At 37.8% G+C, this 14,410-nt stretch overlaps 1 protein-coding gene across 1 annotated transcript in view; it reads right to left on the bottom strand.

Annotated features, from left to right (window-relative positions):
* Positions 1-14,410, bottom strand: part of COL25A1 (collagen type XXV alpha 1 chain) — a 469,169-nt gene that overhangs the window by 126,584 nt on the left and 328,175 nt on the right. Inside the window, 1 exon segment of the mRNA XM_021101684.1 lies at positions 14,259-14,294. Within this exon segment, the coding sequence (XP_020957343.1) occupies positions 14,259-14,294 (36 nt within the window).

Raw genomic sequence — 14,410 nt, 5'->3', positions numbered from 1 at the left:
ATTCATAACTATGTTGCCTAGGATATATTTTCAGCTACCAAAAATGTGCATATACTTCTTTGATCTCACTGGCAGGAAAAATGGTAACCAGCTGAAGATAGTGTCATCCTTTAGTAGAAACATTAAAAAAAAAAAAAAAAAAGGAATAGGGAAAAACGCAGTGTTTAATAGGAGGCACAGTCTATGTTTGAATAAGTATAGACAGACAGACAGACACACACCCCCAACAGCTTTTTTTTTGTTTGTTTTTTGCTTTTTAGGGCTGCGCCTGTGGCATATGGAAGTTCCCAGGCTAGGGGTCAAATTGGAGCTAGAGCCACCAGCCTACACCACAGCCATGGCAATGCCTGATCCTTAACCCAGTGAGCAAGGCCAGGGATTGAACCTGTATTCTCAAGGATACCAGCCAGATTTGTTACTGCTGAGCCATCATGGGAACTCCCCAAACAGCTTTTTAAATAATCAATAATGTTTCACTTATATGTGTATTTTTTTGAGTATCTACTTAAGATGTCTACTTTTGAGTAGTTTTGTGGTTTCTCATACTATACAAATTTATAAAGCAATGGGCAAATACCACAGAACCTTTGACTGACTTATCTAATCTTTCTTAAACTTACTTATGTTCTCAGCTTGAATAATGACCTGGATGAAGAATGTCATAGTGCATTATTCACTCATCAAGCTAGTGCTTCTTATTATTCCTAAAATTAAAAGCAATTATTCTAATATCCTAAGATTTCTAAAATAATTCCATTATTATTATCCCCATGTCTTAAAAAGTTGAATCAAATAGTTTTTCAAACAAAAGAGTCAATCCTTTTAGTCCATTTTATCAGACAATGAATTGTTTCTTTCTTAGGTATTTTCTTGGTGGGCACTTTTATATTTGCATATACTTGGTATACAACTAATTTAGATGAGAATAATCTAGTCTCTTTTATTTTCTGTAATCATTTCTTTGTACACGTCTCAAGATTGAAAACTGTGTCACACATAGAACCTCAACATACTAAATTATATTTGTTTAAATTTAACTTGGAGAAGTGTTGAACTATAATTTGAACCTTTAACTCATTTCAGTATAGACTCTGGGTGATGTAAAACATATTAACTTTTTTCATTAAAGGATTTTGCATAATGTACGTAAACTTTATTCAAAAAATAGGAACCAGGTGAGCCACTGAGAAATTACAAGTGTGGAGCAACAACATCATTTATCTGCAGATAAAAGTAAGTTTTCATGATCTTTCAGAAAGGACCATGAAGAGCTATGAAAAAGTTCAAAGTTCAAAGTTATAAGCAAGAAATTATACAGTGCTCAGTTTTTCTTTCCTGCTTTCCCCACCCCGCTAGATTCCACTTTTAAAGACTGTATAAAATATTATATGGACTATGACAAGCAAGTACATTAAAGAAATACGATCATCTCCATTTAGGGATTGCCTTTACCACGGGCCTGTTAGTCGGGTCTGAGTGTGATCCTTTATGCCTCCTGCTCTGGGTGAACCAGAAACTGTACTTACTCAAGAACATGTCTCTGGTCTGGCCCTCTTCTTCAGCTGCACTGCTCTGCTCTTGTTCAAACCTCTACTCTTTCACCTAAACTAATGTGACACCCTCTTAAAAGCCACTGTGTTTTTAGTCTTCAATCCTTTTTGCATAGTGCTGCTTGAGGGAGCTAACAGGATTACGGGTTCATACTTTTCCTCAGCTGAAAAAGCCTTCCATGGCTTTTCAAGGGATAAAAGCCCAAGCTTTTGTAATAGTTGTAGTTGCCCCATAAGCCTTGCTTTCACATCTCTGTACCTCTGACTGTCTCTTCTTTTAATGGGTGTTTTTTTCCTATGTCCTCTTTCCCCAACTGGTTCCATAATTCAGAGCTTGGTGCCCCAACCTTGAGGCTAGGTCCTCTTCTTTTGTTGGCCAAAGCACCCCTGTGAGAACACTTCTTTCCCAAAAGTTACCGATGGTGTTGTGATTCTCGGGTTACTTTTTCTTCACCCTAAAAGCCTTTTATCATGCACAGTATCTGGCACAGTAATTGCTCAGGGAATCCTTTCTGTTCACGCATGATATTTATCCACTTTAGCATTTTTTGAATGCCCACTGAGTGTTAGGCAATGTCTAGGCACTGGGGATACAGTAGTCACTAAAATTAATAAAAACGCATGCCCTCCTGGTCTTCACTGTGTGGTGAATGGAGAAAGATAGTAAAAAATAAACAAATAAAATATAAAGTTGTGTCGGGTGGGAAGTGTCAAAGCAAACAGGGGAATAGGGATTGGAGATGTAGATGTGGTGGGATTTTAAATTCGGGGTGTCAGTAAGGGTCTCAGGGATAAAGTGGTTCTTGGGTAGAGCTCTGAAAGAGGTCAGGCAGAGAGCCCTGCATATAGAAGGAGGAAGAATGTTCCAGGCAAGGGGACAGCAAGTACAAGCCCAAGAGGTGGGCATATGCTAAGTGTGTTCAAAGAACACTGAGGAGGCAACAGGCAGGTGTAGAAGATGGGGATATGGAGAGGGATGGGGGAGCATATTTGTATGGCCTGGTAGCTGCTTATAAGCACAATGGCACTTACTTTAAGTTTGATGAAAATTATAGGCATGAATAATGAACACAGAGAGTAAACCAAGTTTTTCCTTATACCTTAGACAATAGTGTCTCATGATAAGAATAACAAGATTTCTTACTCACATTCACCTGAGTCTTTCTAATGTTACCGACCTATTCTGTAGATTATTTCTAAGTGTAAGAATGAGTGGAGGAATCCATTCAGTTCATGGATTCTATATTAAAACAGCAAAACCAAAATCATCTTGTTTAAGTGGTCTCATTGACATGGAGAGTGCCATGGATGTGGATAAGTCTAAGGTCTCTAATGCACTTCGGAAAGCCAACACATAAACGGTAGGGAGAATTATTAACCCATGCTAACCTTCAAAGCAGGCAGTTAAACAGATATTTCTATAACTATTACCCATTGGCTGCACTTTCCAGTTTGTAAACATAACATGTTTTTAATTTAAAAAGTCTTTTGCTTGATAGATTATGGAATGGACAAAAATAATGAATTTTTCTGACACTACCGATGTTAGCACAAATTTGATTGAGGTATTAATTACTTAAACAGGATGTAGAGTTTCTAAATGATGTGCTTTGGGATGCCTCTTGGGAGGTGTTTAAAGCAACTCCTGGTTGCCTGCTATTAGGAAATGATGTTCTGTGTGAGCAGGGGGCGGACATAGTTCCTGTTCTGTCCCTGATGGCTAACAGTAAAATCTGAAGCTCTGAAAGCTGCTGGTCATTCCTGGATTCAAGAATATACAATCAGCTTCTGTAATAAAAAACCCAGAGACCAAAAAAGAGGTGGTCCATCTGTGACAGGGAGAATAAATGCCCAAATCTATTAAGACATTTAAAATTATTTCCTTTTTGAGTTAAAAATTTTCCATGATTTAATAAAAGTTAGGCCAAATGAAGAAAATACTTTTTAAAGTCTGTTTCCATGAGGAAAAATGATAACACACATAATCTAACTTATTGGAGTCATAAAATGTTAGCATCAGACATTCTCAAGGGTTTGGTCCAACATACTTTAATTATAACTTTTTGAAAACTATTAACCTGGTCACGAGATCAGAAAACACATAAACTTGGCTTATAAAAAGTAAAAGGAAATTTGAAATAAATAATGGAGATTTGTCTTACGAAGGATTCATTTAAGATGTACTTATATAAAATTCCATGTTCTCCTCCGATGTTTAATGAAGAAAGGTCAAGAAACATAAACTCTAGCCACTATTATATGTATGTCTGGAGTATAATTCAAGTGATGCTTTACAAGATTCAGATTTCATAGCTTAAGTGTGTGGAAATGACAAACTAGAAACTATCGGGAAATGTTTAGAATACAGGAGAGCGTGCTGACATGTTTTCAGTGTAAAAGCCAATGATTTAGTCGAACTGGGTATGAAGGAACACAGCACAAACAAGAAAAGAGCAAGACAGCTGAGATGGGAGAACCTCATCTCTTGTTTTGTGTCTTCCATGGACTCTGTCTTCAGTCACACTGAATCTTTTCTTATTTTCCCAAGCGGTCTCCCAGTAGTCTTCACAAAAAGGTCTTAATCATTCATCGATACTCAGGGGCCATAACTCACACCCTTTGTGAACCATATCCCATGCACCCAGACGGGGCTTGTTTTTGTCCTCCGGATTCCTCTTGCACATTTTATTTTAGCTAGCTCTATTTTAATATATTTACATATTTATGAAGTCCATGACTAGGCAGCAAATTCTTCAGGTGGCATATTTTACATCCACAGCACCTAGGTCACTGCCTGGCAAACAAATCATTATTGACCACACTGAAACAACGAATTAATGAAAATTATTAAATTTCATTTACCGTATTTCCTCCATTGTTTTACCACTCAAAACTATCATACTTTTTTGTTTTTTTTGGCCACACCTGTGACACGTAGAAATTCCCGGCTTAGGGATTGGATCTGAGTTGCAGCTGTGACCTATGCCATAGCTGTGGCAATGCTGGATCCTTTACCCACTTTGCCACTGCGGGCACTCCAAACTATCATACTTCTAATCACTGGACAGAATTCCCAATTTTTTTTTTTTTTTTTTTTGGTCTTTTTGCCTTTTTTTGGGCCGCTCTCCCTCAGCATATGGAGGTTCCCAGGCTAGGGGTCTAATCGGAGCTGTAGCCGCCGGCCTACGCCAGAGCCACAGCAACGCAGGATCCGAGCCGCGTCTGCAACCTACACCACAGCTCACGGCAACGCCGGATCGTTTAACCCACTGAGCAAGGGCAGGGATCAAACCCGCAACCTCATGGTTCCTAGTCGGATTCGTTAACCACTGCACCACGACGGGAACTCCAGAATTCCCAATTTTGAGGCAGTTGTTTCTAAGTATTCAGGATTTTTTTTTGTTTCAATAGTACCACTCTATAATTTCTATTATTTCTATTATTCTATTCTATTTCTATTATTCTATTATATTAATAGAATTATATTTCTATTATTCTATTATTTGGAGAAGTTCCTCTAAAACAGGTCTCCTTTAGAGCCTATCAATAAGATGACATGTTATTATATTAATTCATGAATGCTTGATGAAAAAAGTTTTAAATGCAGTTAATTATTTTTTTAAAAGAATAAATTCTTTTGGACTTTATCTCATGTGCTGCCTTTGAGAAAAAATATTAAACCCAGATGATTCACTTGTTGGTGTTTCTCAGTCATGATACTCTGACCTCTTTAATGGAGGTCTCTTAATGCTTAAGATATTAAAGAAGCTATACATTTTTCTCACCACTTGACAAAACCAGGACCCAAGACTATTAAATATTGAACATAAACTACTGCCAGCAGATTAAAGACAGAGCTAGGTATTTGAGAATCTATATTCTGATTAGGTCCCTAAACAAACACTCTTATCACCTCTCACCAGCTATCTAGGGCTGAAATAGCTCTCTCCATTCCTTCTAAATATTTAATAAATTGTTTCTCAATGTTGCATCCAAAATGGAAACAATCCAGAAAGAAAGAAAAATTAACAGGCTTCCTCTGCCCTCTGTGATTAAGCATACTTCCCTAGAGCACCATAAAGGAAACAAATTTGTGGTTTATGAAGGCTTCTCACCCTACACTGCACTCAGTGTTAAAAAAAAAAAATTCTATTGAGAAAAGTGTAAATGCTTTTCCTATTTTAAATTAACAATGAGGAGAAACACTGACTGCTAAAATTTAAATATCCTTTGACCAGCAGAAGGGAGACTTAAATTTAGGAGTATAATACATATTTATCTACTATTCAGATCTGTTTTCTATCTAGATTGGCTCTATCCAATAGAACTTTCTGGAATAATGGAAAGAGTCTCTATTACTCAATTCAGTGCTATTGAGCACTTGAAATGTGGCCAGTGCAACTGTTAGGAACTGGATTTTAAATTTTATTTGATTTTGTTTAATTTCAGTTTAAATGTCCACACATGGCTATGGTTGTGACATCAGAAAGTGCAGAAATTGTGATCTAATGTAAAATGCCCTAAGACTGTGAACTGGATTCTACCCTGCTTCTGCCACAGACTACTTTGAGGGCTTGATCAAGTTATTTATTCACTCTGACGCTGTTTCTTTATCTGTGAAGTGATTAACTAAATGATTCCTAAGTTTTTTTCCAAATTTTCTTCTATAATTAAAAAATAGCCACAGAGTTTAACCAAAAATCGACATAGTTACCTTTCTACTGTCCTCATGAGTCAGTCCTTTAGTTACACCATGGATATTCATGAACACACATGCACTTCAGGTAATCTATATGAATGAACATATATGCAAAAGAAAAAGTAGTTTTGTAGTTGGACTTATCCTGCCGCTGGTGTGCAATGATACCAGGTGAGAGAAAAATATAAACAAGCTTTCCTCACATTAGTACCTGATTTATTGATTCACTGATTCCTATCATTCAGTCATTCTGTTTTTTGAATATCCTAAGTACCAAGAACATTGTTTTTCTTTTTAGGGCCATGATTGCAGCACACGGAAGTTCCCAGGCTATGGGTTGAATCAGAGCTGCAGCTGCCGGCCTATGCCACAGCCACAGCGATGCGGGATCCCAGCGGTGTCCGTGAGCTATGCTACAGCTCCTTAACCCACTGAGCAAGGCCAGGGATCAAACCTGCATCCTCATACATACTAGTTGGGTTTGTTAACACTGAGCCACAATGGGAACGCCAACCAAACACAATTATCATATGATCTGATAAATACTGTAGAGGAGGGGAGAAGATAGCTTCTAACTTAGCTTGGGGGAGTATGAACATCTGTGAGTGAGTGTGTGTGAAGTTTTCTCAAAGAATATGACCAAAGCAAAGTCTATATTTTTAAGAGTCCATTCAGACACATGGCCTGGGACTGCCCTTTGCCCAGGCAAGAGGGCTCTTGGGTTGGGGCCCAGACTTCAGAGCACTCTTCCTTGGCTGCACTCCTCCTCCTTGGGTGGCCCATCCCTGACCTTAGGCTGTGCTTTGGGTACTTGGAACCCTGGAATTCTCCAGCCCAGTGACTGGTGCTCACTTCAAGAACTATGAATTGCCTCTTGCCCAGGTCTGTTCTTGTGAAGGTGAACCACACCATGATAATAAACTGGGAAACAGGGCAAAGAGGTGGGTATTCTGAGGTGTGTGGATAGAATTTTATCCTGTGAGCATCCCAAATGTCTAGACGTGAGGGCTCGAGTCTCCTAAAGATGCGTTTTGGAGGTAGGTAAGGGAAAGTGAGGGAGCGGGCCTCAGCCCATTTGGAAAGCCAAATATTCCAAGCTCTGGACAAAAGCACCAAGCAGGTCAGAAAGGCAGTGTGGTGGGGCATTTACATGTACTTCATGGACAATCAGATTAACTGAGGATAATAAAGCATGAGAATGGTTGCTAAGGCATCCCAGCAGGCCGTGTGCGTAGCTGAAGTCATGCCGTTTTACCAAAAAAGATTTCGTTGTTCAAATCTAGTCTAATAACTAAATATCCTAAGATGATTTGGGTCATTTCGCTTATTTGTGATCTGAGGTTTTTGTTTTCTCCACCAGATTAAAATCACTACGGGAAGCCTGCTGTTGTTTCCTATGTCTGCCATCCTGCTGATCAACGTAGTTGGCAGAGCAAATTACAATTAAGTAAAATGGCAAGTTTTGTTAAATCTGTGGGGTAGCTGTGCATTATAACTAAATGTTACAGTAAATCTTCACATATTGGTTAATTCAATTGTATTTTAAATGAAGCAGAAGCAATTATTTATGCTTATGTTATTAGCTAACATCAAATACATTATATTCGCTTGACCCAACTGTATCAAATGTGTTTGCAGACAAAATTAAAATGAACTAAAAAATATCTATAACTTCTTTGGATACAATCCAAATTTCACTTTAAGGAACAATAACAGAAAACTTTTTCTGAGTTTTGAACTCTCAGACACTACCAGGAGCCAATGAATAACATTTTATTTTTTTTATTTTTTGTCTTTTTAGGGCCTCCCCCATGACATATGGAGGTTCTCAGACTACGGGTCGAATCTAGACTGTAGCTGCTGGCCTCACCACAGCCACAACAACACAGGATCTGAGCTGCACCTGCAATCTACACCACAGCTCACGGCAATGCTAGATCCTTAACCAACTGAGGCTAGGGATTGAACCTGCATCCTCATGGGTGCTAGTCAGATTCACTTCCACTGAGCCATGATGAGAATGCCACATTTTAAGTACTCCTATAATTCAGAAAGAAATGAATGGATACATTATGGAGTTTGCATACGTTTGGGGGCAGGGAGAGAAAGGAAGAGTTTCAGAGTAGGGAAAGTGATATGGTCTATGAAACCTTAGTTATGGACACTTTGGACAAAAAAATAATTTCTAGGAAACTGGGACCAGTTGGTATATTGAATATACATTATTTATCTTTTGTGCTTTTGAGAACTTCTACTACATTTATCAAAGAAACAGTAAGAATAACAAAAGAAAAGATGCCTTCAAAAATACTATTTTAATAATGATTTAAACTTCTGAAGAACTAAAAAACAGAGATCACTCGTGTTGGGGTTCAGAACTTGAGTGTTTCTGACTGTGGTCAGTTCTTGGTTTGATTCTTAAGTCTAGTTTCATAAGCCAGAGTGGTTCTCTCCTTATTTAGATGCAGTCCAATTAATTTTAGCTCAAGATTCTGCCTTTTGAAATCTCCTCCAGAACTTCTTGGAAAACCCAAAGGTCTTGTTTGCAGAATAGATGCACAGCAGTGTTAAATAAATGTAGAACTGCTTGAGGGGCAGGACTTCTGTTTTATTCTAACAGAGATGCTGTTAATCTTCAGATGACTATTTTTTCAATATAAAATATATCGCCTGGATTATGAAAACTAATTCCCCACCCAACACACTCATAAACAGTTTTGTACGAGCTAATTTTAGATCATTCCTAGCTTTTTCATTTCATCATTAGAGTTATTTTAAATTTTTAAAAATTTCCCAGTGCCTCTCAGGATCCTCATATAAGTAAATAGTCCTCCATAACGCAAACCAACAGATGTAATGGGTTTTGCATACTGTCAAAAAGATGAGAGCAATGGTGTTTATTATCCTCCCTTGTTTGAATAACGGATGGGATGGGGTGTGTTATGAAAAGCTGATAACGTAAGATGAGGTGATATATAGAAGGCCGAAAACAAGGACAGCCACAAACAGGACAAAAGGAATAAGGTGAATTATCAATCACAGTGTTTTACATATTTTAATTTAATTGATAATTGCACTGTTGTTAGCCCTTACGTCTCATAGAGTGGACTTTCTATATGCCAAGTTACATCATCTGACTTTTTTTTCTTTTTCTTTTCTTTTTCTTTTTTTTTCTTTTTAGGGCCTCATCCATGACGTATGGAAGTTCCCAGGCTAGGGGTTGATTCAGAGCTGTATCTATATGGGATCCAAGCCACGTCTGCAGCCTATACCACAGCTCACTGCAACACTGGAACCTTAACCCACTGAGTGAGGCCAGGGATTGAACCTGTGTCGTCATGGATATGAGTCAGATTTTTTAGTGCTGAGCCATGATGGAAACGCCCCTGAGCTTTTTTTTTTTTTTTCTTTTTCTTTTTCTTTTTTTTTTAAACACTACTTCTTATTTATGGAAGTCTTTATTCCATAAAGCATTTTCATATTTTTATTATTTGCTTCCCACCATATCCTAGTGAGATACATAGACTAGGAATTATTGGCTACATTTTATAGATCAGTAAAAAGGATCACAGTCTATAGTCATATACTCCTAAGTTGTTCTGAGGCCAGAGTTACTGGTACAATGTACTTTTCTTTCTACCAGACTTTGAATCAAAACACACACACACACACGTGTAATATTTTAAAGAAGAAAGGAAAATGTCCAAGGAAGTTTTTTTCCTCATTAATGCTGCTATTGTATCTCCAGTATCTTCTGTCTTTGAGATGGGTTAAAAAATACAGGTCCTATTTAAGTTAATAAAAATAAGTAGTGATTTTTTTAAATGATAGTTTTAAAAATAATAGAAATATTTCCCTTTAAGCAAATATAAGATATAAAAAATTCAGTTTGCTGGAAACAGGAATTAGGGGATTATGTTGCTTTACAAAACTCTGAATAGGATTGCTTTACATAGCAAAATTTCCCAGCACATTTAAGGTACACTGATTTATGAAAATCTGATTCATATAGAACTTTACAGGAATACATCTGTTATATAAATCCATGCTCACCTGTAATTTACTCTAGAGGGAACAACTGAGTGATAATAATAACATACTCATACAGTTCTTCATTATATATTTTAAAGTGCTTTCTCCTAATTTATTGCATTTTTCTCTGGCAACCTTATAAGGGAGGCAAAGAGGGTATTATTATCCTTTCTCTACAGATGAAAAATTGAGAGGTTAAGTGACTTGCCCAAGGTCAGACAGACTATTCATTCATTTGGTGCTCTTTGAGTGATGTAGTTTTAACAGGGTAGTCAAGGAAGTAAGGTTCTTCCTCTTAATTTTTTTTTTTTAACCAGCTGTGAAGGCCATTAAAACAGAGGTGGATGATCTCACAAATATAATGTGAACGAAAGAAGCCAGACACAAAACTTACATACCGTATGATTCTATTAATATAAAATTCAAATGCAGGCAAAATTAACCTATGTTGGTAGAAGGCAGAAGAGGGGGATGGTGACTGGATAGGTAAAGGGGGGTGTCTAGGATATGATAACATCCTATTTCTTGATCTAATTTGTGGTCACACAGTTATGCTTATGGTGAAAATTCACTGATGTGTATACTTATGATTTGCCTGGTTTTAAAATATGCATTATGCAAGTTTTCTTTTAAAAATAATTGTACACCTTTAAGAACAGTACAGTGCATTTTAGAAGGTCACTACATGACAAACATCCTTTGAAGACTTGTGATTTCAGTTGAGTTTCTTAGCTGCATTTTTTGAAATGAGAATATGAGCTAAATGAAGAGTTTAATGAGAGAAAAAAGGTTTAGAGAAAAAAAATCTCCAGGATCATCTTGATCTGAAAATTTCCTATATGCATTGGGAGATTGGAACAAATTAAAACAATGCCCTAATTCCTTTAGGACTAGGTGGAACATTTATATTTAATGACATAGAGCGAGGAATTGTAGGGAAATGGGATTAAGTTGATATTCACCAAGTGTATTCTAGATTGTGCATATGAATTTGCAGAAGATAGGATTATAACTTTAAAAATATCCACTTTTACCACGCACATACAGCCAACTAATCTATGACAAAGGAGGCAAGAATATACAATGGAGAAAGGACAGCTTGTTCAATAAGTGGTGCTGGGAAAACTGGACAGCCACATGGAAAAGAATGAAATTAGAACACTCTCTACACCATACACAAAAATAAACTCAAAGTGGATTCAAGACCTAGATATAAGACCAGACACTATAAAACTCTTAGAGGAAAACATAGGCCAAACACTCTCTGACATAAATGATAGCAACATCTTCTCAGATCCACCTCTTAAGAGTATTGACAATAAAAACAAAAATAAACAAATGGGACCTACTCAAACTTCAAAGTTTCTGCAAAGCAAAGGAAACCCTAAACAAAATGAAAAGACAACACACAGAATGGGAGAAAATCTCTGCAAGTGAATCCACTGACCAGGGATTAATCTCCAAAATTTACAAACACCTTCTGCAGCTCCATACCAAAAAAACAAACAACCCCATCAAAAAATGGGCAGAAGGTCTAAACAGACAGTTCTCCAAAGACATACAGATGGCCAAAAAACACATGAAAAGATGTTCAACATCATCATTATTAGAGAAATGCAAATCAAAACCACTATGAGGTACTACCTTATACCAGCCAGAATGGCCATCATCAAAAAGTCTACAAACAGTAAGTGCTGGAGAGGGTGTGGGAAAAAAGGAACTCTAGTACACTGTTGGTGGGATTGTAAATTGGTACAACCACTGTGGAAAACAGTATGGAGATTCTTCAGAAAACTGAAAATAGAACTACCATTCGATCCAGCAATCCAACTCCTGGGCATCTATCCAGAGAAAACCATGACTCAAAAAGACACATGCACTATGATGTTCATTGCAGCACTCTTTGCAATAGCCAAGACATGAAAACAACCTAAATGTCCATTGACAGAGGAGTGGATCAAGAAGATGTGGTACATAGACACAATGGAATATTACTCAGCCGTTAAAATGAACGAAATATCAGCATTTTTAACAACATGGATGGACCTAGAAATTATCATGCTAAGTGAAGTCAGCCACACAATGAGACACCAACATCCAATGCTTTCACTGACATGTGGAATCTGCAAAAAGGACAGACTGAACTTTGCAGAACAGATGCTGACTCACAGACATTGAAAAACTTATGGTCTCTGGAAGAGACAGTTTGGGGGGTGGGGGGTATGTGCTTGGGTTGTGGGATGGAAATCCTGTAAAATTGGATGGTTATGATCATTATACAACTACAGATATGATAAACTCATTTGAGTAATAAAAAAATAAATAAATAGATAAAAATATCCACTTTTTATTTTAGAACTTTGCATATCAGGATGCTGCACTGGGTATCAGGGCAGCAAGCCAATGGCAATGATAAAAATCTGATCAGGCTCTGCATACCTGGGGGGCAAACATGGGCTCCTGGGACTCCCAAGTAGCTTGTAATGCAAGAGTATATGGCAGGGGGCAGGAATTATGTTTTGATTATTATCCATGACAGAAATTACAGGTGCATTCAATTGCTTAAAGAGATTTCAAAACTTACATGGTAGTTTTCCAAAAATCCTTTACCCCTTGTGCTCCTATAACCCTGTGAGCTAATGCTGCACTTGTATGCAGAGTTACCAAGGATGACAGATGTTTTGTTTAACTTTCACATGTGGTCTTTTGTTGTTGTTTTTCTTTCATTTGATTATTTTTTAAAAGAATCTATTACAGCACTCCTGACCCAATTATCTGACTCAACTATCTGTCTTGATACCATAGGTCAGGAACAGAGAAGTTCCAGGCAGTGGGTCAGGTCTGGTCCCAGGATGCTTCCATCTCACCAGTGATGTTTTGAAGGCAGCTACACTACAGCGAGGACTACAGCTTGCTGCACGTATCCCCAAGAGGGCTGCTGAAGGCATCCTGTGTATGGAGCAGCCTTTGACCTTTAGCTCACACACACATTTGTTTTCATTCCTGACCAACTAGTGTGTTCCTATGCATTTGTTTCACTAGGACCTACTAACTATTTCTTTTTAAAATACATTTTCTATCCTGAACACCTGCAAGCTGCATGCCACACATCGTGTGGAATGGACACAATCAAGCTGATTGTCATCACTACATGCAGGGCGGGTGTGAGACATAGCTGTCCTCTGCAATTTGGGTTATTACAGCATCACCCTGTGTTCCCCAATATTGTTCATATCACAGAGCAGGTCCCAAAGGCAGCTCCAGAGATGGAGGAAGACACAGGGAGAAGTAGGTTGAAGGAATTCTACTCTTTTGGGGCCAGCGAACGGCCCCAAATTCTCTTTCACTGGCAAAGCATAAACAAACCTGAGGAGCTTGGACCTGCGTGTCCATGAGCAAGTCCAAGAGGAAGCATTTCATGGTCTTTTTAATGACAGAGATCAAGAAGTCACAACTGTTTTTCTCTGGGTAAAGCCCTTCAACAAAAGAGTCCCCCCCTGAATCACTGGGGAAGGTCTGATCTACTAATTCATAGGCAGTCACACCTGGCTTCTTTGAAAACTCCTTTCTGTCCGACCTAACAGGCATATTCCTGAACTTAATCTCCCTTAGAGCAAAGTCTTCCTCAGCATCTCTTTGTTACTTGTTCCATCTGGAATCTCTCCCTTTTTCCCCTTCTGTATCCGCTCTGCAGATGTGTTGTCATGTGAACCTTACCATGTGATGGACAGGCCCTATCGCTTTTTTTTTTTTTTTTTTACCATAAAAAAATTGAAGTTAATTTACAATGTTGTGTTTGCTTCAGGTGTACAGCAAAGTGATTCAGTTATCCCTATCACTTTTTAACTTTTACTAATTCTCACTCTTTGTTACAGGTTACACGGCAGACACATTTGTAACATATAGACTTGAGCAGAGTTTGAGTAGCTTGTCCTTCTACTCTTTTCATACAGAAAAAGATAAACTGAGATACTTGCCATCAAGCCTTGTTCTCCTGGCTTCCCTGGTTCACCCTTAAAAAAGAATAGTGATAAATTTATTAATGCTGCAAACAGTAAAAACCAATTTCAACTTTTTTTTTTTCTTTTCTTTTTCACAATATCCACTAGGCTCTGTGAATGTCAGATAT

This window comes from Sus scrofa, chromosome 8 (assembly GCF_000003025.6).
Source record: "Sus scrofa isolate TJ Tabasco breed Duroc chromosome 8, Sscrofa11.1, whole genome shotgun sequence".
In the NCBI taxonomy this organism is placed as follows: domain Eukaryota; kingdom Metazoa; phylum Chordata; class Mammalia; order Artiodactyla; family Suidae; genus Sus; species Sus scrofa.
The sequence above is the reverse complement of the archived record's forward strand: the minus strand, read 5'-3'. Positions and strand labels throughout refer to the sequence as shown.